The sequence below is a fragment of the Cyanistes caeruleus genome, chromosome 19 (genome assembly GCF_971803275.1).
Source record: "Cyanistes caeruleus chromosome 19, bCyaCae1.hap1.1, whole genome shotgun sequence".
Taxonomy (NCBI): Eukaryota; Metazoa; Chordata; class Aves; order Passeriformes; family Paridae; genus Cyanistes; species Cyanistes caeruleus.
In genome coordinates, this window is record NC_141719.1 from 10,736,126 (window position 1) to 10,761,859 (window position 25,734).

The 25,734-nt window shown below is 66.7% G+C and overlaps 2 protein-coding genes across 8 annotated transcripts in view; one reads left to right on the forward strand and one right to left on the reverse strand.

Annotated features, from left to right (window-relative positions):
* The first annotated feature begins 1,136 nt into the window (after window positions 1-1,136).
* LMTK1 (lemur tail kinase 1) lies at window positions 1,137-22,542 on the forward strand. The gene is made up of 14 exons (XM_086856978.1): window positions 1,137-1,281; window positions 11,593-11,726; window positions 12,694-12,835; window positions 13,748-13,827; window positions 13,936-14,054; window positions 14,554-14,641; window positions 14,719-14,852; window positions 15,500-15,584; window positions 16,188-16,309; window positions 16,423-16,572; window positions 16,653-19,716; window positions 19,829-19,997; window positions 20,165-20,392; window positions 20,525-22,542. Exons 1-14 carry the CDS (start codon window positions 1,197-1,199, stop codon window positions 20,551-20,553), a joined length of 4,629 nt encoding a protein of 1,542 aa, XP_086713104.1. The 5' UTR covers window positions 1,137-1,196; the 3' UTR covers window positions 20,554-22,542.
* Window positions 22,380-25,734, reverse strand: part of BAIAP2 (BAR/IMD domain containing adaptor protein 2) — a 39,082-nt gene continuing 35,727 nt past the window's right edge. For all 7 annotated transcript variants that reach the window (XM_086856983.1, XM_086856986.1, XM_086856979.1 and 4 more), the window contains one exon: window positions 22,380-24,415. In XM_086856983.1, coding sequence (XP_086713109.1) covers window positions 24,346-24,415 — 70 coding nt within the window. In that variant the 3' untranslated portion in view covers window positions 22,380-24,345. The remainder of the gene's footprint in view (window positions 24,416-25,734) is intronic.

The window sequence follows — 25,734 nt, forward strand, 5'->3', positions numbered from 1 at the left end:
GGGGGGGGTCCTGTGGGACAGAGCTGCTCCAGAGCAGAGAAATGCGGAGGCAAAGGAGAAGGGAGAAGGGAGAAACTGGCTCCAACGTGTTTATTCTCCCAGCAGCCGGTAATTTTTCCAGGCCTGTATCTATTTGTGGCAACGTGACATGTGCAGCGTGGTGCTGTTCTGTGCAGGCTTGAAGGCTTGTAAAAAATTAATCGTGTACGCAAAATTTGGCTTTAAATATTCAAACTGGCGGTGGGGATGTGTGAGCCCCGTGCTCAGAGCTGAGCCCAGCAAAGGGTGGGACAAGGGGGCTCCCAGGAACGGGATGGGACAGGACGGGCCAGGATTGTCCTGCCATGACCCCGAAGGAAAGTGCAGCCTGGTTCCCAGGCGGGTTTGGGGAGCAGTGGCACCCACAGCTTTGCCAGGGTCTGGCTGGCAGCTGCCAGGGGTGTGGGTGAAGCTGTGGGATGTTCCCTGCCAAGGAATTGGGAGCGCTGGGTTCTGGAGCACCCCGTGTTTGGAGGGCACACTCCCATGTGCCAGGGCTGTGGCGTCGAGCAGACGAGGCCGAGGGAGGACCCCGCACCAGGGGCCTGGCTGGGGCTGAGGGGGGCTCTGCTCACCCTCGGGATGGGACCGGGGGGCTGCAGGATGCGGCAGAGATGGGGTGCAGGGTGCGGGGGTTTGAGGGGCTGGCTGGGAGCAGAGCTGCCCGTCCCGTCCCTGTTTCCCATCCCTGATCGCGGGAAGCCGGCGGTGCCCGGGGTGGGTCAGGGCCGGAGCAGTTCCTTACTTGGGGGGGTCCCAGCCCCGCTCCCGGAGGGTCCCCTCCCCACTGCGTGGTCCCCTGCCTGGTCCCGACCCCGCTCCAGGGTGGCGGCTGCCCCTCGGGGGTCCCGTCCCGGTCCGGGGGGACCCCACGGACCCCATCCATCCCGGCGGGACCGCGCGGGGGCGGCGGCGGCGCATCCCGGGGGGGAGGACGCGGGTCCCGGTGCGGTCCCGGGGCTGCGGCTCCGCCACCTGCCGCCCCCGCCCGCCCGGTCCCGCTGCTCGGCGGCGGCGCGGCCCCTCCCCGGGGCACGGGGCGCGGGGCCGCGGGGCCGCCATGGAGGAGGAGCCGCCGCCGCCGCCGCCGCCGCCGCCGTGCCCAGCGCGGGGCCAGCGGCAGCCGGCGGCCGTGGGGCTCCCGCCGCCGCCGCGCCATGGGCCGCTTCCCCACCGCCGCCGCTGCCATGGCGGCCGCCTTCCTCAGCCCCAGCCTCGCCTTCAGCTCCCACTTCGACCCCGGTAAGTGCCGCAGCCCCGGGACCGACGGACCCGCACCCCCTCCCTCGCACCGAGCCTCCCCCGGTGCTCAGCCCCGCTCCGGCTGCCCGCGCTGCGCTGCCGGTGCACCGGGAACGAGCATCCCCGCATGGCGCTGCACCGCGAACAGAGCATCCCCTCCCCTTCATCACCGGGAATGTCACCGTACGGGCTCCCGGCTCTGACAGCCGGACCCGACCCGGTGTGGCGGTGTGACACCCCGGTGTGGCCGTGGGACATCCCGGTGTGACCGGGGGACATCCCGGTGTGGCGGTGTGACACCCCGGTGTGGCCGTGGGACATCCCGGTGTGGCCGGGGGACATCCCGGTGTGACCGTGGGACACCCCGGTGTGGTGCTGAGACATCCCGGTGTGACCGGGGGACATCCCGGTGTGGCGGGGGGACATCCCGGTGTGGCGGTGGGACATCCCGGTGTGACCGGGGGACATCCCGGTGTGGCGGTGGGACATCCCGGTGTGACCGGGGGACATCCCGGTGTGGCGGTGGGACATCCCGGTGTGGCGGTGGGACATCCCGGTGTGACCGGGGGACATCCCGGTGTGGCCGGGGGACATCCCGGTGTGGCCGTGGGACATCCCGGTGTGGCCGGGGGACATCCCGGTGTGGCCGGGGGACATCCCGGTGTGGCGGTGCGGTGGGATCGCTGCCGCAGCCGGGCGGCGTTTTGTTCCGCGGGCTGGAGCGCGGAGGAATCCCGGGGCTGCGCTGCCTCTGAAGGCATCTCCGGGATTGAAACGGAATAATAACAACAGGGAGGATGGTGATGGTGAGAGGGAGGAAGACGAAGCCGGGGCTGAGCCCCCAGCGCCTGAGCCACGCTCCGGCCGGGGAGCCGGGGGCTGCGGGAGCCCGGCGGGGCTGGGGGAGCCGGCGGGGCTCGCTGGGGTGCCGGGCCACGGCAGCGATGTTTTGGGGCGCAGGCGTTATGTAAGCGCCGTGTTCCGGCCGCGGCGCAGCTGCAGGAAGATGCTGCAGCCGCGGAGCAGCGCGGGGCTGGCGACTGCGGTGCGGGTTTGGGGCTGCGGCCGCCGCAGCCGCCCCTCTCCGCCGCCCCCCGCAGCCGCCTCGGGTCCCTCCCGGTGCGGGGCCGGCACCGCGCGGGCACCGGGAGCCCCCGGGGGAGCGCTCGGCTCCGGCCCTTTGTTTACCAGCCCGGGATAACGCGTGTCGGCTCCGGCAGCCCAGCGGCGGTGCCGAGGCTCCGGCGCCTCCTCCGGCACCGCGAAGGCGGCGGAACGGTGCCCGTGGCGGGCGCGGTGGTGCCGGAGGCTCCGGCTGTCGGTGCCGGGCTCCCGCATCCCTCCCCGCCGCCTTCCCGGTCCCTCCTTCCTCCGCTGCTCCCGCTGCGCACGGTCGGAACCCGTGGGGGGATTTGGAAATGAGCCGCAGCAGGACTCACCGAACGGGGACTTTGTCCCCAGCCGCTCGTTATTCGCTTCTAAAATCTCATTATTTACATCCAAAATGCGGCAGTGCCGGGACGGCGGCGTTTGCCCGGCTCAGCCCTTGAGGAGATTTCGCTTTGGTTTTTGGTGTGGCCCCGTTCCACGGGAATCCTGCCAGCCCGGGGGCTCTGAAGGCAGGTTTGGTTTCAGAAGCCTTGTTTCCATCCCTGCCTGTCGCTGTGCTGCCAGGCCCAGGGCTCGGCGCTGCCGTGCAGCTGCCACCCACCAGCACGGCGAGAGGAATTAACGGGGGGAAGAAACCAGATTCTGGATTTCACGGCTTTGTGGATTTGGTCCATGTGGCAGCAGCTCCTGCCCGTGTGGCATCGTGGCTGCCTGTGCCAGCCTGGCTCCCTGGGCTTGGCTTGTGCCAGGGAGGAGCTGGGGGAAGCAGTTTGCAGGGCATGATGGCACCACAGCTGGGACAGGACGAGGCCAGGGGCTCTGGTGCTGCTGAGAGGAGCATCTCCTCCTTTCCTGGCCCTGCATTCCCTGGAAACGCACGGTTGGAAGCAATTGCTGTTGAAGCTGTGCCATAGGTGGCCTGGTGGCATGGAACAGTGACAGCAGTGTCACCTGGGGTGCCACAGGGATGGGCCACTGCCCGTGTTCCAGCCTCACCTGCTGGTTTTGGCTTGTCCCAGCATCTGTGTCAGGGATTCACTCCCTTCCAGGTGCTCTGGGGGAGGCTCCCGGTCCCTCAGCCTCGTGGTTCCCATCTCCCTTCAGCCATTCTGGGCCAGGCCTGCAGATGCTCCTGCGGGGAGCACCGGAGCCACCAGCGGAGCACGAGCCAACCCTGCCGGCCCTGAGGTGCACCCCACATCTCCTGGGCTTCCCGAGGGGATTGGGCACCCACTCCCCACCCTGGGGAGTCCAGCAAAAGGGAGGGCAGGGGGTGCCCCCAGCCCTGTGTTTTTGGGCTCACCTAGCACCTGCTGCCATCCCCTGCCCCAGGCCACTCAGTGACAGCAGTGTGACAAGTGCTGGTGCTCCATGTCCGGTGCTGCTCCTGGCATGAGGATGGGAAAGGCCCTGGGGGACTGTGGTGGCAAAGGGGTCATAGCAGGGAGAAGGACCCTGGAAACCCAAATCAGGGCCATACAGGGGTGAAGGTGCAGCTGGGACTGGACACACAGAGGGGATTTGGGGCAGGGCAGCGGGAGCTCCTCCACAGCTGGGAGGTGACAGTGGTGGCAGCACCGTGCCCAGTGTCCTGTCCTCCACTGGGGGATGGCACTCTGGGCTGGAGGGCAGCAGGAGCTGGGCACACGGGCAGGAGGTGACTCCTGGTGCCCACGGGGATGCCTGGACAGGGTGGGGTGGCACATGGCAAACCCCCTGTCCTGGCCCAGGGAACAGCCACAGCACAGCAGGGCAGCCAGGCCCCAGCGGGCTCAATGAGGGGACAGAGCCAGGATCCTATTTCCTGAGGGTGCCACTTTGCTCCCCCCTTCTCCTCTCCCTCCCTCCTGCCCCACGCACACGGGCGGGTGTGTTCTGGAACGTTGACACCGATCCCTGTCAAAGCCAATTAGGAGAAATTAATATGCCGGGGTTGAAAGGGCCCCGCGCTGCCGGGGGGAGCGGGGCTGTGACTCACGGGCTCCCTGCCCAGCCCTGCCTGGGACACCCTGTGCCAGGGCAGCCCGTGGCTCTGCCCTCCCTGGCGCCGCCAGAGCAGGGCTCCGGTGCCCTCCTTGCCTTGCCCTGGCACGCAGGGATGTGGGGCAGCAGTGGCACTGCCAGCGTGGTGCCAGGTGTGGCTTATGCCAAGGGGTCCACGTCCTGCAGGGCTCTGCACTTTGTGTTTGGTGTCTGTGGCCAGGCAGCATCCCAGCTTTTGCCTTGGTGTGACGTCACCTCCTCACCGTCCCACTGCTGGGCTGGAAAATCCCAGGATTTGGGTCAAAGGGGCACTTGGGCTGCTCTGGTGCCGTGGCTGAGCTGTTCCCACCCCGTGCTGCACCGACCCGGCACGAGAAGAGGGGCACCACTGCCTGGGGTGGTGCTGGTGGGAGGGTGGGATCCGGGGATGGTGGGATGCAGGGACGGTGGGATGCAGGGATGGTGGGATGCAGGGACGGTGGGATGCAGGGACGGTGGGATGCAGGGATGGTGGGATCCAGGGATGGTGGGATGCAGGGATGGTGGGATGCAGGGATGGTGGGATGCAGGGATGGTGGGATGCAGGGACGGTGGGATGCAGGGATGGTGGGATGCAGGGACGGTGGGATGCAGGGACGGTGGGATGCAGGGATGGTGGGATCCAGGGATGGTGGGATGCAGGGATGGTGGGATGCAGCGATGGTGGGATGCAGGGATGGTGGGATCCAGGGATGGTGGGATACAGGGACGGTGGGATCCAGGGACGGTGGGATGCAGGGATGGTGGGATGCAGGGATAACGGTCCTGGCCGTGCACTGCTGCCTCTCCAGGGCTGGGCTGGGCTCCAGATGCTCTCCTGCCCATCCAAGTGGTCCCTCACATCCCCGGTGGGATTCAGCTCCCGGGGCTGGGCCGAGCCAGAGGGACCCCGCGGGGCAGTGTCGCGGGGCTGGCCCGGAGAGGAGCTGCTCTGTGCTGACTCAGCGTGCCCAGGGGCAGGAAATAAATCTCCTGTGGGCATTCATCCCCCTGACAGCCCGGGAAGCACCGCTGGAGCGCGGCACAGCCGTCTCAGGGCTGCCCCTGCCATCGCTGCTGCTGAGCTCCGAGAGCCGCCCCAGGCCGGGGATCCCGGGGGGACACGGAGCACCCTGGGGTGCTCCAGACCGGCACCGAGCTCAGGGTGGAGCTCAGAACCGGCCAAGGGACAGAGAGGATGTGGGGACCGTGGGTTTGGGAGGGCTGAGCACTGGAGCAATGGGAAGAGGCCCAGGATTTCCCGCAGAGCCGCTGTCCCACAGCCCAGACTGTTGGGGGGGATCCCGATTCCCACCCCTTCCCCTCTGCCAGCCGTGCCCACGTCCTCCCTGCAGCCTGGTGCCAGCAGCGGGGTTAACGCCGTTTGTTTTAATTACTGCAACGAAGGAAAATTCCAGTGTGGGCAAAGGCTGAAGTGGAACAGCACTGCCCGCCTGGCCGGGCAGGGGACCCACGAGCTCCAGCCCTGCTGCCAGGCCACCCTGTGGGCCACCACGGCCCTTCACCTGCCCAAAATGCCTGTGTGCCCTGTGCCCACCCCCGGCCATCCTCGCTGCCATCCCTGTGGCAAAGGAGGGATTTTCCAGTCGCAGGTGCCAGGTGATTTGGGCACCAGGGACTGACCTGAGGATGGACACGGAGCAGGGAGGTGCTGAGCATTCCCCAGCTCCGTCCCTCGATGCCGAGCAGCGCTGGGGCAGTGGGGTCCGGGCTGTGCCAGGGGGCAGAGCCAGACCCCGAGCCCGGGTTCCTGTGCCATGGGGCACCCCCAGCCCTCTCGCCCCTCGGCCTCCTCCTGCTCGGGCCCTGCTCCGGAGCCAGAGCTCCTCGTTTCATAACGAGCATTTGGGATATAAATAGGCCGCCCTGCTCACTCTGCCGCTGTTACGTAAACGCTGCTGGGCTCGGCGAGAGCCTCGGCGTGCCCAGTGCCATGCACCCAGTGCCCAGTGCCGTGTGCCCAGTGCCATGTACCCAGTGCCCAGTGCCATGTACCCGGTGCCCAGTGCCATGCACCCAGTGCCCAGTGCCGTGTGCCCAGTGCCATGCACCCGGTGCCCAGTGCCGTGTGCCCAGTGCCATGTACCCAGTGCCCAGTGCCATGCACCCAGTGCCCAGTGCCGTGTGCCCAGTGCCATGCACCCGGTGCCCAGTGCCGTGTGCCCAGTGCCCAGTGCCGTGTGCCCAGTGCCATGTACCCAGTGCCCAGTTCTGTGTGCCCAGTGCCCAGTGCCATGTACCCGGTGCCCAGTGCCGTGTGCCTGGTGCCCGGTGCCCAATGCTGTGTACCCGGTGCCCATTGCTCAGTTCCCAGTGCCTGGTGCCATGTGCCCGGTGCTGTGTGCCCAGTGCCCAGTGCCATGTGCCCGGTGCCGTGTGCCCGGTGCCATGTACCCGGTATCGTGTACCCGGTACCGTGTGCCCGGTGCCCAGTGCGGTGTGGGATGGCCTTCACAGCCCCCACCCAGCGCTCACATCAAACACCAAGCACGGGAGTTCATTTTAATAATCAATTCAATTATTAATAATCAATTTAAGATTACTTTGCATTTTTATAGTATTCTTTTTTTTAAAATTACAATATATTATTATAACCTTAATAATTCTATAAACAGGATAGACTATATAATGATACATAAAAATACAATATATTAGTGTATGGAATTACATATAGAATTACACATGGTAATTCCATGTATAATTCTATATATAATTCCATACACAATTCCAATATGCTATATATATGTAATAATAGTATATTACTACTATATATTATTATAACATAGAGCATTATTAAAATTACATAATAATAATTATATTATCATAATAATATTAGCATTATTTTCCATGGAAACGGAGAGAATTGTTGGCTCTTGGCTCTGCATCAGGGCGGGCTTTGATGGAGGAACTTGATTTTTTGTCCCTAATCAGGCTGACACGCGTGGTGTGTGCGCAGCAACGCCGGAGCCCGGCCTGTCCCTCGCACAGCCCTTGTTTTTATTTCGTTGCTTCAGAAAATGATAGATGATTTTCTGTTATTTTCTGCCTATTTATTTTTTGCTGCTGTTTCAACCCGAGATGGTAAAACCAGAATTAAAGGGCAGAATCAATCCTTTTGGTGAAATACGCCACATTAAAAGATACAGAAGGAGAAGGGATTAGCCAGGCGTGCCTGGAATTCACAATTAACTCATCTATTAATCACCAGAGAGGCTGCCCGAACGGCTCTGGCTCTTCCTGGTGGGAAAAGGTCTCCAGCCATGGGATAAAGGGCGCTGCTCCTTGCTCCTGCTCTTGGGGAGAGGATGCCCGTGTCCTACCACAGCCCGGTGGAGGATGCTCTGGGTACCACAGCGAGGGATGCCAGGATCCTGAGGCATCCCAGGATCCCAGAGCATCCCAGGATCCCAGAGCATCCCAGGATCACGGAGCATCCCAGGATCCCAGAGCATCCCAGGATCCCGGAGCATCCCAGGGTCCCAGAGCATCCCAGGATCCCGGAGAATCCCAGGATCCTGGAGCATCCTAGGATCCCGAGGCATCCCAGGATCCTGGAGAATCCCAGGGTCCCGAGGCATCCCAGGACCCCAGAGCATCCCAGGATCCCGGAGCATCCCAGGATCCTGGAGCATCCCAGGATCCCGGAGAATCCCAGGATCCTGGAGCATCCTAGGATCCCGAGGCATCCCAGGGTCCCAGAGCATCCCAGGATCCCAGAGCATCCCAGGATCCTGGAGAATCCCAGGATCCCAGAGAATCCCAGGGTCCTGAGGCATCCCAGGATCCCAGAGCATCCCAGGATCCTGGAGCACCCCAGGGGATGATGCTGTGGGTACCGGCTCCATGCCAGGCTCCTGGCTGGCACCGTGGGTACTGCCAGCCCCAACCGGGTGCTCCCACGGCAGGGCCTTCCAGGCTCAGGGACACAGCTCAGGGGGGCCATCCTGCTTCCTGCTGGTGCCTCAGTTTCCCCCAGCGCTGCACAGCCCCCAGGCCCAGGCTGAGCTCGCAGCCCAAACGGCAGCGGGGGTTTTGTGCCGCCTGGGCGCGTGTGGGTGAGCAGAGCGCGCGTCCCGCGGGCTGTGAAATTGCTTCCCTGGAAGCTGCCCATGGACACAGGGATTAACGTGATGCCAGGGCTGTGCCTGCACCGGGAGAGTGCATGGGGCTGGGAGCGAGCAGCCCGTGGCCGGAGGGGCTGAGGGACGAGTGTTTGATCCTGCCCAAATCCCATCCCAATCCTGCCCCAATCCTGCCGCAATCTTGCCCTGCTCCCTGTCCAAATCCCGCCCTGCTTCTGTCCAAATCCTGCCCCATTTCCTGCCCCAATCTTGCGATGCTCCCTGCCCAAATCCAACCTTTCCCAGCAGGATCTGGCATGCTTCCAGGCTGGAATCCGCGGAAGGTGGCAAGAGGGCAGGGGGGACGTACGGACCGTGCTCCCAAGGTCCAGAGCATCCATCCCTTCCCGGATGATCCTGCGAGCCCTCCCAGGGCAGCGGGGAAACTGAGGCACAGGCTGTCTTGCGGCAGGTCCTGCAGCGAGGGGCCCGGTGGGAGCGGGGGTCGGGGCGTGCCCCGTGCCCGTGGGGCAGCGCCTGTGCCCGTGGCCTCGCCCGGACCGGGAGCCCCGGCTCGGCCCTTCCGCACACGTCAGCCGCCGCGGGCTCCGCCGGCACCGCCGGGATCGCCGGGATCGCCGGGATCGCCGGGCAGCATCGCCCCGCCGGCGGCCGGAGGCAGCGGGGCCGCGGCCGGCCCGGGGCCGTGAGTCAGCACGGGCGGCGGGGAGGGGCGGCCGCGCTCCGGGGGAGCAGCACCGGCCCCGCACCGGGACCCTCCGGCCTCTGCCCGGCCCCGCTCGGAGCTGGGTGGGCAACAGGCGGGGGGGGCAGCGCGGGCGGGGCTGTGCCGGCTGCGGGAGCGCCGGGGCTTCCGTGGGGTGGGAGGGAGGCTGCTGCACCCCACTGCACCCCACTGCACCCCACTGCACCCCACTGCACCCCACTGCATCCCACTGCACCCCACTGCACCCCACTGCACCCCACTGCACCCCACTGCATCCCATTGCACCCCACTGCACCCCACTGCACCCCACTGCACCCCACTGCATCCCATTGCACCCCACCGTATTCGGCATCCCCCCTCTTCCTCCGTGAAAGCCAGGGCTGGGTGTGAGGCTCGGGCAGGTGCCCCTGGGGCTGTGACCTGTCTGCTGCCAGCAGCCCCCCAGCAGCCCCCTCCCGCCGGCCTGGGGGTGAGGGTGGGGGACCCCTGACCACGGTCGGGAGGGTGGAGGGGCTGCGGGTGGCGCCGCAGCTCAGGGGGACGCACCGAGCTGGCCGCTCTCAGCCTGACCCCTGCGGTGAGGAAGGCAGGGGAGGGGTGCCAGGTGCCAGGGGACCTCGCTCGGGCTGGGAGAGTGGGAGGCAGAGCCTGGGAATGGAGGGCAGGATGCGCCTGATTTCTCCTGAGAGTCCTGGGGTACTTGAGGCTGCACTCAGCCAGCCCTGTGCCCCAGTGTCCCCCGTGTCCTGGTGTCCCTCGTGTCCTGGTGCTCCCTGCGCCCCAGCAGCTGCTGCTGCAGGTGCATCTGACCTGGTTCTGGGGTAATTTGGCATCTGAGATGACGCCAGGATTCCATCACGCTGCTGTGGGTGCAGGGAGGGAAGGTGCCAGTGGGTCTCGGCAGTGGTGCTGCCCCTGCCCAGTCCGGGCTGCTCGTGGCTCTCCGGTTGTGCATGCGGGGAAACCGAGGCAGGACCAGCTGGACCTCACTGGCCTGTTGTCTTCTTCGGGAACCTCCAGTTCCCGAGCTGAGGGGCAGCTCAGCTGACGGTCCCCTCGGACGGGTTCCCGTCCCCGTGCTCTGCTCCCCGTCGCCGTTCAAAGGCTCTTTTCAGTGAGTCATTTTCTCTTTTGCTGTCCCACTATCCAGGGAAAATGGTGACGTTGGCGGTACAAAGTGTGTTCACCATGGAAACCAGCTGGAAAGGGGGGCACGCCGCCCCCCGCTCCTCCCAGGTTCGGCTTTGCATCCCGAGCCTCAGAAGATGGCTCTGGAGCTCCTTCCCTGCTCCCTGGCAGGGCTGGGCTGTGCCGAGGCCCGTGGGGCCACTCGCTGCCGTGCCGGGAGCCAGGGTGCCCTGTGCCCCCGGAGCAGGGGCGCTGCCGGTGCCCACCGGGGCAGCAGAAGCTTCCCCAGCCCCCGGTGCCCTTCAGGTGCCGGTCTCAAGGACACACGGGAGCCGCGTGGAGCTCCGGAGCTGGGCAGCGTGGCCAGGGCAGGGACGCTCCGTGTGCTGGAGCCGCGTGTGCGCCACGAGCATCCCCAGGAGCTCGGCCCCGCCTTGGTGACCCAGGGAGGGCCCGCGGCACCGGCGGGGTCTGTGCCAGACCCGCGGCCCCTGGCCCAGCCGGGCACCGCGGGGCTGGGGGGGTCTCTGGTGACCGGCTGGGACCGGCTCCGCTGGCAGTGCCGCGACCTCCCGGCTGCTCCCACCACAAGGGCGCCGGTTGTTTGGGCAGGCTCCGGGCAGAATAGTAATGTGGCAGCTGCAGCTGGCAGCGGGGCCTGCTGGGGATGGGCACCTCCGCTGCCACCATGGCCACCGTGTGCCCTGCCGCCCCACGGGACGCTGCACAGCTGGAGTGGGGTGGCGGGTGCCGGGATTTGGGGTGTGCTGGTGCCCAGAGGATGCGGTGCCCCTCCAGTGCAGCCGCGTCCCTTCCCCATACCCCGGGCTCCTCCCAGTGTGGAGCTCATGGGACCAAATTCCTGCTCTTCCAGCTCCCGCGGGTGTCCCACCAACCTTGGGATATCACCGTGCTGTGGCCAAACCCCCTGGGGGTAAATCCGGTGGCTGGGGCTCAGCTGGGTGGGGGTGCCTGGGACCCTTGAGCTGGTACAGCCCCTCTCCATGGTGTGTCATTGCCCCCCTGCATCCATGGGGACAATGCACCCCCATGCAGGTCCTGCCTGGGCTCTGGGGAGTCCCCCCTGAGCTCCCCATTGAAGGGGGCACACAGGCACTGGGACCCCGCTCCCACTGACTGCTCCCTGCCAAAGCCCCCGGGAGCTCTGCTGTGCCCCCACATCCCATGAGCCCCACCAAGGGGACGCCCTGGCACAGCCCGACCCGTGGTGCCCCCAGCCCTGACCACCTCGTGTCCCCACAGACGGCACCCCCCTTAGCGAGCTCTCCTGGTCCTCCTCGCTGGCTGTTGTGGCCGTTTCCTTCTCGGGGCTCTTCACCTTCATCTTCCTCATGTTGGCCTGTCTGTGCTGCAAGAAGGGGGACATTGGCTTCAAGGTGAGCTGAGGGGCCGAGGGGGGGTCCCCAGGCCAGGGCAGGGGGCTCTTCCCAGGGACCCAGCGAGGGACAGAGGTGCCTGGGGGTCCCCGGTGCAGAATTCTCTGCCCCAGCGCCAGGGCTGGATGTGTCCTGGCTCAGGATAGCAGTGCTTGGAGTTCAGCCCCTCACTGCCCGCCGGGGCTCAGCACACTGGGGGTTGTATCCTGGATCCCAGCTCCAGAGAGCGCGGATCCGTGGGATTCGGGATCCTTGGGGCTGTATCCTGACCCATCCCTGCTCCCGGTTCCGTGCGGGGCCAGGCCACTCCACGGTTAAGGGCCCGGTCCGCACCCTCACGCCCCCGAGGGTGGGAGGCACCCTGACCTCACAGGCACAGAATGTGCCGAGAAAACGCTTTTTCCCTAATTGCTGAGATTTTTGTGGAGGCTTGTGGCGGCCGCGGCGGGAGGGGGTCAGGCTGGGGGGGACACGCCGGGTGTTGTGTAACCTCCCACAGCGCCGGAGCACCTCGCCGTGCCGGGAGGGGGGGGACAGTGACCCCCCGGTGCCCCCGCACTGCGTATTTAGGGGCGAGCGCCCGGCGGGACGCGGCGCATGGCCCGCGGTGGGACATGGCACACGGGGCAGTGCCGGGGGTGTCGGCAGAGCCATGAGGCACAGCCTGGCACGGAGAGATGTTCACCATCACCTACCTGCTCGCCCGGGCGGCTTTTGGGAGCCGGGGGCTGCCGGGGTGGCGCAGACAGGTAATGGGATGGGGGCTGGGGAGGATGCGCCTTCCCCGTGTGCGGGTTGGGTGGCATTTCAGGACAGGGAGGGTGGGAATTCTGGGCAGGGAGGGTGGGATTTCTGGGCCCCCACGAGCCTGTCGGGGCAGAGGGGTGTTGGGGCACTACCAGCAGCGGGGAGCCCATGGGGTCAGTTGTCCCTGCTCGGTGTGTGACCCCCCCGCACCCTGAACCAGGAGTTTGAGAACGCCGAGGGTGACGATTACGTGACAGAGCTGTCGGCGCAGGGCTCGCCTGCCCCCCAGCATGGCCCCGAGGTTTATGTCCTGCCCCTCACCAAGGTGTCCCTGCCCATGGCCAAGCAGCCGGGGCGCTCAGGTAAGCCAGGGCGGCGGCAGGACCCCTGCATGCCGCGGTTGGGGGGCCTCTCTTCGCTGGGCACGGGGTGATGCTGGGTCTCCCCTGCTGTGGAGGGACAGCTCCAGCAGAGCCCTGGCAAGGGACAGGCAGCCGAGGTCCCCGAGGACCCCTGGGCGAGGGTCCCTTGTCCCCATCTCCAGGCACTTGCGTGTCCCAGCCCAGGGGAGCAGCGCCGGGGTGGGACAGGACACGGCCACCCTGAGCGGTGACATCCACGAGTCCCATGTAAACAAGCCCACGAGTGGGAGAGGAATGTGGGGGGCGCCTGGTTGTGCCCCCTCGCAGCCCGTGTCACTCCCTGCCCAAAGAATGGCCACGGTGGGGGGGTCAGAGAGGACCAACAATGGCCCCATTGCTGCCTGCCCTTGGCACGGGCTCCCGAGGGGCCGGACTGTGCCGGGGGGGCCGGGAAGGGGCTAAATGCCAGCGCTGTGCCGGGCTCGGCTCTGCACACCCTGCGGAGGAGAAGGGGCAGGGAGCCAGCCCTGCTGCCATCCCGTTTGGAGACACCGATACCCCTCACATCCCCCTGGTCGTGGGAGGATGCCTGGAGAAGATGCCTGGGATGCAGGATTCCTGGGGATGGATGCTCCGGAGCATCCTGGGGGGGCAGGGGACCTGGCACCGGATGGCACGGTGAGAACAGCAGGGCTCGGCTGGGAGCGGTGGGGAGCCCGGGCAGGTGGGCAGGGGGATGTGAGGGCAGGGGGACACACGGACAGGGGGACACGCGGGCAGGGGGACACGCGGGCAGGGGGACACACGGACAGGGGGACACACGGACAGGGGGACACACGGACAGGGGGACACGCGGGCAGGGGGACACGCGGGCAGGGGGACACGCGGGCAGCTGGATGGGCTCTGTTACAGTGCAGCTCCTCAAGTCGGCGGACCTGGGGCGGCAGAGCCTGCTCTACCTGAAGGAGATCGGGCACGGCTGGTTCGGCAAGGTGAGCCCAGGGACCCCCGGACCCCCCGCCCCGGTGGGACGCGGGGCCCCGGCTGTGCCAGGGGGGTTTGAGGTGTGCATGGAGGGACGAGCCTGTCCCTTGCCCCAGGTGTTCCTGGGGGAGGTGAACTCGGGCATCAGCAGCACCCAGGTGGTGGTGAAGGAGCTGAAGGCGAGTGCCAGCGTGCAGGACCAGATGCAGTTCCTGGAGGAAGCGCAGCCCTACAGGTACCTCTGGGGCCACTCCACAGAGCCGGGAGCGGGATGCTGCGGCACGGGGCCAGATCCACTCCGTGCCACCTCCAGCTGCCGGGCAGAGCCGTGGTGCCCCTTGCAGGTGCCGGCTGAGCTCGGGGGCACCACAGATCCGTGCCTACATGGTGGCAGGCCCGGGGCTGTGCAGAGCCACTGCCCGTGGCGTGGGGCAGCAGTGAGGTCATGGGCAGAGCTGGCCCGGGGGGGGCACGGGGCCGCTCCTGCCCCAGCACAGCTGAACAAATGTCCCTTTGTGACACATCCCGGGTGCCGGGACGTGCTGGTACCCGCTCCCCGCAGCCCCTGTGGCAGCCCCGGTGCAGGCAGCACGATGGCTCCTGGGGGCTGCTGCCATCCCCCCGGCACGGGAAGGGCGATGCTTCCCGGGGGGGTGACACCGAGCCTCCCACCGCAGTCCCGGCACGGGCAGGGCGGTGGTGCACAACCCCCCCCTTTGCTGTGCCCCACACAGAGCCCTCCAGCACACCAACCTGCTGCAGTGCCTGGCCCAGTGCGCCGAGGTCACCCCGTACCTGCTGGTGATGGAGTTCTGCCCGCTGGTGAGTGGCTGTGCCCCGCTCCCCGCGCTGCCCCCGCGGCTGCTGGGCACGGAGGGTGACAGTGGCACTGCCCGCAGGGTGACCTGAAGGGGTACCTGCGGAGCTGCCGGGGGGCCGAGGCCATGACCCCGGACCTGCTGACCCTGCAGAGGATGGCGTGCGAGGTGGCCTGCGGCGTCCTGCACCTGCACAGGAACAACTACATCCACAGGTAGGCTGGCCCGGCCTTCTGGGGGGAGCAATGCGGGGTCTGGATGGGGGAGTTCCCAAGGTGCCACTGCTCCTGCCCCACCGCTGCTCCTCCTGCCCAACAATATCCTGGTGCTGAGTGAGTTGCAGACGGAGACTCCAGCATCAGTGATTTTGTTGAGGAGGGGGCGCGCTGCCATCGGGGGCCACCGGAGTGTCCCCGGCCGAGCCCGGCTCTGCAGGTGGGTCCCCACGAGGGTGCTCAAGCTGTGGGAGGGGACATGGGGCCCCCAGCTGTGCTGGAGAGGGGCTCCCTAAGGGCGGCCCTGCCTCGGTGGTCCCTGCTGCAGGAGGGGTCTCGCTGCGGGACCGGCTGCATGACCCGGCCAGTGCCGGAGCAGCGGCCCGGGAGCCCGGCCCCGTGCCAGGGCTCACAGTGCCCGGGAACAGCCGCCTTCTGCTTGGCTCGGCGTGTGACGGATGGACGGACGGACAGCGGCGCAGCTGGGGCGGCGCGGGCATTCCTGCTGTGCACTGGGAGCCGCGTTATCGGCACGCCCGGAGCCGGGCGGGGACCGGCCCCGCCGCCGCACCGCAGCCCCAGCCGCCTCCCCGGTGGGTGCCCCCCGAGCTCTCGGTGCCGCTGACAGCTCCGGCTTTGCTTGGCAGCGACCTGGCCCTGCGGAACTGCCTCCTCACCGCCGACCTCACCGTGAAGATCGGGGACTACGGGCTGTCGCACTGCAAGTACAAAGTAAGGCTGGTTGGAGGGAGGAGGGGGCTGGGGGCTGCGCGCTGGGGTCCCGCGGTACCCCCACGTACCCGCACCCCGGCACAGACCCGACTGAGCCTTCCCCCCACCCTCACACACATCCCCCCCTCCCCAGCGGTGTCGGGGCACCCCTGCGTTTGTTGGGGTGCAGGGGGGGTTCAGACCACCCTGGGAGGGACCCTTAGTGCCAGCCGGTGTGCCCCCTGAGCATGAAGGAGGGTTTCCCCGCACCCCGAGCGCCCTGGCACCCACCCGATGGCCTGGGCTGTGCCCCTCTGCCAGGCGCGGGTCCCTGCAGGCAGCACAGCCTGCGGCTGCCCACCCGTCCGTTTGTCTCTCCGTCCTGCTCCAGTTTGCTCCTGCAGAGCTGGGACTGCCGAACGGGGGGTCTGGAGGGGCTCAGGTGGGGGGAGAACGAGGGGAGGCGACAAAGGACAGCAGGTGCCAGGAGCAGAGTAGGACAGGCTGGGGGCAGATGTGGGGGAAGAAGGGGCGGTGGTGGATGGAGGGTGGGGAGGCGGCGGTGCCGCTCCTGACGCCATGGATTGACGTTCTCTTCTCGTACTGACCCTGCACACTTGGCAGGATGACTATTTCGTGACGGCCGACCAGCTGTGGGTGCCGCTGCGCTGGATCGCGCCCGAGCTCATCGATGAGGTGCACGGCAACCTGCTCGTGGTGGACCAGACCAAGGCCAGCAACGTCTGGTGAGCGGCTCTGGGGGGCACAGGGGGCTGCGGCCTCACGGGACGCGTGGGGGCGGTTTTGGGGTCGGTTTTGGGGGTCTCCCCGCACCCCCAGCATGGCGCCATGCCCGCAGGTCGCTGGGCGTCACCATCTGGGAGCTGTTTGAGCTGGGCAGCCAGCCCTACGACCACTACTCCGACCGCCAAGTGCTGGCCTACGCCATCAAGGAGCAGCAGCTGAAGCTGCCCAAGCCCCAGCTGAAGCTGTCGCTGTCGGAGCGCTGGTGAGGAGCCCGAGCTGTCCCCTCCCCTGTCCCCCGGCACGGGCGGGGGCCGGGCTGACGCTGGCCGCTCCCCTCGGCAGGTACGAGGTGATGCAGTTCTGCTGGCTGCAGCCCGAGCAGCGCCCCACGGCCGAGGAGGTGCACCTGCTGCTGTCCTACCTGTGCGCCAAGGGGGCCACGGAGGCCGAGGAGGACTTCGAGAAGCGCTGGAATTCCATGAAACCCAACGGCAGCGCCAGCGGCAGCCACCACGGCCCCGAGCTCTCGTCCTTCCCGCTGCTGGAGCAGTTCTCGGCCGACGGGTTCCCCTCGGACGGGGACGACATCCTCACCGTCATGGAGACCAGCCACGGCCTCAACTTCGAGTACAAGTGGGAGCACACCAAGACCGAGCACTTCCAGGCTCCCCTGGGCTCCCTGAGCCCCAGCAGCGCCGCCCGCTACCACGACCTCTATTACCCGGCCACGACGGCGGGGCTCAGCCTGGGGGTGTCCCCGTCCTGCTACGAGTGCAAGGCCTCCGGCTGCCCCGGGGTGCCGGCGCCCGGCGTGGTGCCCATCCTGGGCGCCCACAGCCCCTCTCTGGGCAGCGAGTACTACATCCGCATCGAGGGTCCCGGCGAGGGCAGCGCCGAGCTGGATTATGCCATGTGCAGCTACAGCCCGGTGGGCGAGCGGGGGGCCCCGCGGCCCCCGGCCTGCTGGAGAGCCCAGGGCGGCCGCGGCGGCGGCACCTACGACTCGGACGGCAGCCCCACGGTGTCCCTGAGCATGGAGCCGCTGCTGGGCCACGCTCCCGCGGCAGAGGGCTCCTGGGAGTGCGCCGAGTACTACCCCTACCCCTGTCCCGGGCAGGAGCCCAGGGGCTACGAGCCGTCCCCCAGCCAGGGGGCCGAGGGGTACCTGCTGGAGGAGGAGCCCCCCCAGCCGGGCAGCCAGGACTGGCCCGTCCCCGCCTTCCAGCCCGGCGTCTTTGGCGACCCGCTGGGCGTCTCGCCGTCGGGGAACTGCGCCTACAGCCCCCCGGGGTACGGGGGCGCAGCGGGGCCGAGCGCGGCCCCGCCGGACTGCGTGGCGCTGGAGCTGGGCGAGGACAGCCCCCCCAGCGCCCCCCACCCGCCCGCTGCCAGCCCCCCGCCCCAGCGCCTGCCCTGGGCCTCCAACAGCTCCTCCAACAACAACATCGGCAGCGGCAGCCCCCGCGAGCCCCCGGCCGGCGACAGCTGGTGCTACCGCCGCATGATCACCTTCCGCGGGCTCATGGCCAAGCCGCTGGGCACGGTGCCCCGCGGGCAGCCCCAGCTCGGGGGGTCCCCGCCGGGCCACGACTTCCTCCGCCCGCGGCAGGATCAGCCCCCCGCCATGGCCGGCGGCTCCTCCTCCCCGTGCCGCTCGCCCTCCCCGCGGCGGCAGGCCTGGCACGGCCGTGACTCATCACCCTGCGGCCCCGCGCAGCCCGGCACGCTGGCGGAGAGCCCCGCCGCGCCCCGGGGCCCCGCCGCGGCCCCGCCACCTGCGCCGGGGGCCCCGCGCGATGCCCACCCCGAGGAGAGCTCGGCCGGGGAAAGCCCTGCCCGCAGCCCGCTGCCCCCCGCCGCCGCGGGGCCGGGGGAGGCCGCTCCCCCCGGGGCTGGCACGGCCGCCCCGAGCCCCGGCCCCCCCGGCGAGCCCGGCGCCGACGGAGCCCAGCCCGTACCGGAGCCCGCCGAGGCCCCCGCCGAGGCCGCGGCCGGGAGCGGCGCCTGTGCCGCCGCCGACGCCGACCGGACTCCGGACAAGACCTTCTCCAGCAGCAGCTTCCCCAGCGCGGACGAGGGCAGCGACGAGGACACGGCCGAGCTGACCTCCGGCGTCTTCACCGACTTCTCCGGGGAATACACGGAGCGGGCGGAGGCGGCCCCCGCGCTCAGGTCCCTGCAGAAGCAGGTGGGGACGCCGGACTCGCTGGAGTCGCTGGACATCCCCTCCACGGGCAGCTCCTGCGAGGTGCTCAGCCCCGGAGCCTTCGCGCCCGCCGGCCAAGCCCGGGCCCTCGACAGCGGCTACGACACCGAGAACAACGAGTCCCCCGAGTTCGTCCTCAAGGAGCCCCACGAGCCCCGGGAGCCCGAGGCCTTCGGCCAGCTGGGGAAGCCGCCCCCGGGACTGCCGGGGGGCGAGGGCGAGGCTGCGGCCCCTGAAACGCGGCTGCCCGGTGGCCCGGGGGCCGAGCCGCCCGGGCTGGCCGAGAAGAGCCCCTACCGTGACTCTGCCTACTTCTCCGACTGCGACGCCGAGGCCGAGCGCGGCCACAAGGACGAGGGGGACAGCGATGGGTCCCGCACCCCGGAGGCAGAGGAGGGTCCCCGCTGCCCTGCGCAGGACATAGGGCGAGGAGAGGACCCGCTGCACCCGCCGGGGGCTCCCGGCAGCCCCCCGGCAGCGCCCGGCGCGGCGGTGGCGGTGCCCGCACCGGCGGCGGCGGCTTTGGAGGGGACCTGGGTGGGGACGGAGGCCGGGAGCTCACGGGAGCGGGCACCTGGCACCGAGCAGAGCCCCGCTGGCACGGGGCTGGTGCCGGGCATCCCCCCGCGCCCTGACACGGACACCTGTCCCCCCGGCTCCGTGACCCCCAAGACTTTCCTCTTGACCCCGGTGCCGGTGAGCCCTGGGGAGCCATCAGCTGTTGGAGGCACCTGCGTGCCCCAGGGCGCCCCCGGACTTGGGGGAGCCACCGTGGGGGACAAACTGACTGTGACCCCCGCGCTTGGGGAGCTGGGGCTGCCCCTGGAGGGGACTGGGGAGGGCGATGCGCCGGGGGGTCCCAGCACGCTGCTCCCTGGGGGCGAATCGCGGCCGGGGCTCTCCCCATCCCCGGCCGCCCCCGAGCGCCGCGAGGAGCCGGAGGAGGAGGAGGAGGACACGGAAGACAGCGACGAGTCGGATGAGGAGCTGCGCTGCTACAACATCCAGGAGCAGAGCGAGGAGAGCGAGGAGGAGCCGGCGGCCGTGCCCATCGTGGTGGCCGAGAGCCAGAGCGGCCGGAACCTGCGCAGCCTCCTCAAGATGCCCAGCCTGCTGTCCGAGTCCTTCTGCGAGGACCTGGAGCGCAAGAAAAAGGCCGTCTCCTTCTACGACGATGTGACCATCTACCTCTTCGACCAGGTGCGTGCCTTGGGGGCCAGAGCCGGGCACGGCTCTGTGGCATTTTGCTGATGGGAGCCATCTCCAGCCGAGCCCCCAGTGAGGTTCCTTCCTGCTGTTTCCCCATCCCCAGGAAAGCCCCACGCGGGAGCTGGCTGAGCAGAGCTTCCCAGAGCCCACCCTGCCTTCGGGGCAGCCCCCCTCGCCTTCGGGGCAGCCTCCTGCCAGTGGCAGCCCCCCCAGCCCCACGGACAGGCTCGGCGCCTCCGACGACTCTTCGGACGGCAACGCCTCGGAAGAGAGTGAGAGACCAGGAGCTCGTGGGGCTGGTGATGGTGGGGTGGTGGGAGGGCAGCGGTTATGGGGTGATGGGGAGGCAGTTATAGGGTGATGGGGACAGTGGGGAGGCGGTGCTGGGGTTATGGTGGAACTCTCACCGTTGGCTCAGCCCCTTCCCTTTGTATCCCAGGCGGTGGCTTCGAGTGGGACGATGACTTCCCTCTGATGCCAGTGAAGCCGTCCCTGGTGGCCTCGCTGCCGGGGACACCGGCGGAGCCCCCCGCGGCCGTGCCCGCCCTGGTGCCGGCGCAGAAACAGGTGCTGCCCATCCAGTTCTCCCGGTTCACGGTCTCTCCTGCCCCGGTGTCCCGGTTCTCCATCACCCACGTCTCCGACTCGGACATGGACTCCATAGGAGGTGAGTCCCTATGGGGAATGCTGCTCTGTGGGTACCCAGTGCCAGGATCCCGTGGGGACGGTCACCCCTGTGTCAGTCCGGGGGTCCCGCGGGGGGCCGGGACCCTCTCACGGCTGTCTGTGCCCCTTGCAGGCAGCAGCGAGGACGGTGACCGGGAGTGAGCCCGCCGGGACGCAGCCGGCATTGCCCCGGCACCGGGGCGGCGCAGGACGGCGGGGCCGGCGCGGGGGCCGCCCGTGGGCTCCCGCAGCCCGCTGGGCAGTTTTTAGGCAGATTTTATCGGAAAGGAACTCGTTTGCTGCTCGGAGTGGGAGCGGGGCCGGCGCGGCCCCCGCGGGGCCAGGCGGTGGGTGACGGTGACGGCCGTGCGTGTGCGGGTGGCTGTGAGCGTGCGTGTAAAATACACACTTATATATATATATATACATATATATATATAAATTATAGCGTTTCAAGGGTAGTGCCCTGACCTTGCTAACATTTGCGGAGTGTCCTCCCCAGTGCCGTTCCCCCTTGGCTTCTTGCCCACATGTGCTCCCCGAGGCGGTTTGTCCCCACACCCTTCTCCCCCGGGCTGTCCCCTCCCTGTGCCGTGTGCTCAGTCTTGCACCTTGTGGCAGCTTGGCTGTCCCACCGTGTCCCACAGTGTCCCACAGCTGCCCCATGGCTGCCCCAGAGACGCTCCACGACATTCCTGACCGAGGGCCCACTGGCTGCTGCCGCTCTGGATGTCACTCCCTGTGCCAGGGGTGCCACATGGCTACCCAGAGTGGTCCCCATGGCTTTGGAGCTCCCCTCCCTTGGTTTGCAGGGATCAGTCCCAGCTGGGGACCCTGAGGACTGCTGGGACCCTTGTCCATTGGAGTGGGGAGCAACACTGGCTGGTTGTGGGGGGAATATCCCCCACCGGGAGCCGCCAACCTGACTATTTTTGTATTTAAACAAAAATTAAAATACCCCAACCCCACCCCAAAACCAAAACTTGCTGTTGACTGAACCCACATTGATGCGATTTTAAGTTATTGCTGCCAAAGAGACTTACTGGGGAGCGGGGGGAGGGGGGGCGCGCTCGTGGCTCTTTGTTCCGTTTTGGGTTCTTTTTTGTTTGTTTCTTTCTTTGTTTTGTTTTGTTTTTTTTTTTTTTAAATTCATTCGAGGCTTAGGATAATTGTGCAATTCCAGCTTCCGGAAGGAAATAGAAGTAAGCGGAGCTGAGCGAAACCTTGAATTCAGGGCTGGTTCCTTTTGGGGTCTATAGACCAAACCCTGAGGTGAGAAATGTCCCCCCTGAGCCCCTGCCCCTGTCCTGGCTCCTGTGTAGGGGGACGAGGGACACTGCACAGACAGCAGCCACGTGGCATGGGGCTGGTGCCACAGGGTGATGCCACCCTGGGCTGGGCTCAGCAGGACCCTGGGATGAGCCCGTGCCCACCCCAGCCTGGCACCGCCATGGTCCCAGCCCGGGGCTGGCAGGGGTGTCCCCAGACTCACCCCCCTTCTCCCTCCTCACCCCATGGCCAGCCCTGGGGCCGTGTCCCAGCTCAGGAGGCTGCAGTGGGGGCCAGGGGCTGTTCCCCAGCCCAGGTCACAGCCAGGGCCCTGGGGGACCCCAACTTCATCCCCAGGGTGGCCGTGCCACCCCCCCATACCCCCACTGCTGGTTCCTCCTCCTTGCTAAGCAATTAGTGCTTAGTTAGTGTTTTATCTAAGCCCCCCACCAGGCCTGTAAGCCCCCCCAGCCCAATCCTCCCAAACTTCTTCCTCACCCTTTACAACAGGGGGGCCACCCCCCGCACTGCCCTGGGCTGCAGCACCCAGGGGTGCTGCCCATGCAGGACTGGGATGCTCCCAGGACTCCCTTCCCGCACCACCCACCCTCCCACCCCCTGATCCCCCTTCCCTGCACCCCCCAGCACCACCCCACACCCCGGGTTTGGTCTATGGTGCCGCAGGTCCCGGCTCCGGAGGGAGGATGAGGACAGAGCTGTGGCTTGGGTAACTTTTTTAATAGAAAGGCTCTTCTTACATGGTCTATTTTCTCAATACGGGTCATAATTGCTGTATTTTTTATCAGTGCTGATTTCCATACAGCTCCCAGCATGTGTGTCAAATCTCATCGGGCCAATAATAAAGTTTTTAAAATATCTTAAGCCGTTTCCTGCCCCGATCATTGCCCAGCAGCCAGGATGGAGCCAGCTCAGGAGGGCCCCGGCCACGCTCCAGGGCCAGGCAGGAGCCTCTGGCCAGGGAAAACGCTGCAGGAGGGAGGGCTGGGGGAGGTTGAATTGCTCAAAAATTATGTTTTCTCATAAAAAATTATTTCAGGTTACATCTTCCAGGTGCCACCGAGCCAGGAGGTGCCGCGAAGCCCCCGGGGCTGGCTGGAGCCAGGGTGGCAGCTTGGGGGGCACGGGGGTGGAAGAGGACACCGCAGTGGCCGAGGGGACCCCAGACCTGTCCCCACCCCGAGCTGACACCACCAACCCTCTCCCACCCCCTGCCCCACCCCTTTCCCTCGCCCCTGCCCCGTCTGGCCCCCACCCATCTGCTCCAGCCCTGGGAGAGGAGCAGGAGGCACGGGAGAGGAAGAGGAGGCACATCATGGAGCAGGGAAGCCTCATGGAGCTGCAGCCTGGGCGGCCACAGGAGAAGCTGTTTTCCTGCAGTGGAGCTGGAAAAGCCATCAGAGGGGACACGGGAGAGATGAGGCACCACATCCAGCTGGGCCGAGCCCCCTGGGCTGGGGACACTCTGTGCCCGGCCAAGCACCCCCTGCCCGGGCTGTGGGACCGGGACACGCTGCGCCAGGGCTCAGAAAGTGCAAAAGGAGAAATACAACGGAAAAAGCAAAAACTCTGTTGGGGTTCAACCGCTCAGCCATGGGAGACACGGTTCCCACCTGGAAACACTCTTCTCCCTGTGTTTGGAGCAAGGATGTGACCCTGGTCACTCAGGAGCTGCGGGAAGGGCTGTGGGAGCCGCCTCGCTCGTGGGCACCCCCAGCAATAAGCTTAGCAAGTGTGCATATATATATTTGTATATATTTATCTCTATCTATCTCTCTCTCATGCAGCCCTAGGAACAGAGGAAGAGCAAGCAGCCAAGCAAGAGGTCCGGATGGGAGCTCCTGTCTGCAGGGAGCAGGAGCACCCCAAGGCTCACTCACACACTGCCCTTGCCTCCACAAGTGGTTTTTTCCTAGCTTATATTTTACAGCAGTACCGTAATTCCCTGCAGTATCCCGAGCCCTGGCGCAGCAGGAGCTCTGGGAGCGGAGCTGACCCCGTCCCTGCGGGGGCTGCAGTGCTGGCACCGCTGCCCTGTCCCAGCCTGGAGCCTGGGGTGGGCACCTGGGGTCTGCTGGGAGCCTGGGAGCTGCCTGTGCCCCCCACCCTGCCTGGCCTGGGGTCCCTCCCGTGTGGGCAGGGAGAGCAGGGGGACAGGGTCCTCTCTGCCATTGCTGCCCCGCTGGAGCTCTGTGAGCCCACGGGGAGTTATCCTCTGGCTGAGCCCGTTTCTCCACCCACAGCAAGCTGCTGCTGGGCCTGGGAGCCCCCCTGGCCCTGGGCCGGGCTGCTCTGGCTCCGGGAAGTGCCACCTTAGCGCAGGCAGGGGACAGGTGACATGGCAGCACCGTGACCCTCTGCCACCGAGGGAGTCGAGAGAAGAGAGATCTAGGGCACTAGCTTGAGCCTTTGGCTTTCAAAGCAGCAGGATTAATTAATAAATTCTGCCTAAAAATGGAGTCCTGGGGAGCTGGACATGCAGCGGCGAGGATGAGGAGGAGGATGAGGATGAGGATGAGGATGAGGATGAGGATGAGGGTGAGGATGAGGATGAGGATGAGGATGAGGGTGAGGATGAGGATGAGGATGAGGATGAGGATGAGGATGAGGATGAGGATGAGGAGGATGAGGAGTGGCGAGTGCCACGCGGGCGCCGGCGCTCCCGGATCAGCTGATGAGAGGAGCAGAGCGGTCGTTCGTCACCGTTGGCTTCAGCTGGACGTTGGCAAAGGGGTTCCTGTGGAGGAAGAGGAAGAGGGAGGAAGAGTTAACAGGGGGTGGAGGCCTGGACAGGACAGGGCACCGGCACGGCGAGACCCCGGGACCAGCAGCGCTTGGGGAGGGGTTAAAGTGGAAAAGCTCTGCCTTGCGGAGCCCCCGGCTCCTGGAGCTGCCCCCGCTCCTCTGCTGCTCTCCCAGCTGAGCCGTGGTGGGTCAGAGATGAGCCGAGCGCTGCTGCAGGGGATTTGTCCTACCTCGCTCTCCAGCCCACGGCTGGGGCTGGCACCGGGGCCGGGGCTGATGGAGCTGCTCCAGCTCCTCCGAGGCTGGGCTCAAACCGTTCCCACAGATGGGAGCACTGGGGGATCAGCCAGCCCTGGAGCAGGGGGCTGTGGCTTCACCTCCTGGCCAGGGGCAGAGCTGGCAGCTCCCTGCAGAGCCCTTGTGCTGCCTCTGGAGAAGTTAATATCCAGGAGGAAGAGTGTGGGAGACTAAGGACACCTGGGTGAGCTTGTCAGAGTCCAGAGCCCAGAGAGGCTGACCTTGGGTTTCACCTACCTGGGGTGTCCCCAGCACCCTCCTGCTGCCACCATCACTTGGCCAGGACAGGGTACAAGGACTGCCATGGCACGGGGAGCATCCTTACCCCTTCTCCAGGAGGTCCCCTCTGTCCTCTCCCAACAGGAGTTAATTCCCGGGGGGGTGTGGGCAGCTCTGGGGGTCCCTCTGGCTGCCTGGGGAGTCCCCAGGCACCCCCTGTCCTCCCCAGGGAGCCACACAATCCTCCTGTCCCAGTGGAGGCAATGGCCACAGCCCCCCAGGCCACTGGGCCACTGAGCAGTCACCCCCGTGGGGCACAGCCCTGCTACCCTGACGTGGCTTCAGGTAAAGTGCCCTGGTTACCACGTGCACCTGGACCGAGCAGCTTTGGGATGTCCCCAGAAGCTTTGGGATGTCCCCAGAAGCTTCGGGATGTCCCCAGAAGCTTTGGGATGTCCCCAGCCATCTCCCAGAGTAGAAGGAAGCTGCTGGGAGCTGCACCCTTCTGGGACAGGCACTCACTGGCAGCCCCAGGCCCCCTCTCTGCCATCCCTCACCTCTCCACGTTCGCTTTTTCTTTCCTTAAAAGAGAAATTACTTTTGCTTAAAAATAGGGTAATTAATTTCACACCTAATTAATGCAGATGCTTAGATCACTTTCCCTCCCAGGATGCCAAAATAGATTCTCAGGACTGGAGGGAGAGGAAAAGTTGCTTTGATGAGTCACCCGGGGCTCATTTAACTATTTCTGTACTGGCAGAGAAGAGCCCCTGGGCTGGAGCCTGCAGCTGCAGG

What these genes read in the sequence shown, in the direction of transcription:
- LMTK1 (XM_086856978.1), top strand. Translation starts at nt 1,197, where the DNA reads ATGGGCCGCTTCCCCACCGCCGCCGCTGCCATGGCGGCCGCCTTCCTC. An exon ending in AGGGGGACATTGGCTTCAAG is followed by an intron (nt 11,727 to 12,693) that starts GTGAGCTGAGGG and finishes ACCCTGAACCAG; the next exon opens with GAGTTTGAGAACGCCGAGGG. An exon ending in CTGTCGCTGTCGGAGCGCTG is followed by an intron (nt 16,573 to 16,652) that starts GTGAGGAGCCCG and finishes TCCCCTCGGCAG; the next exon opens with GTACGAGGTGATGCAGTTCT.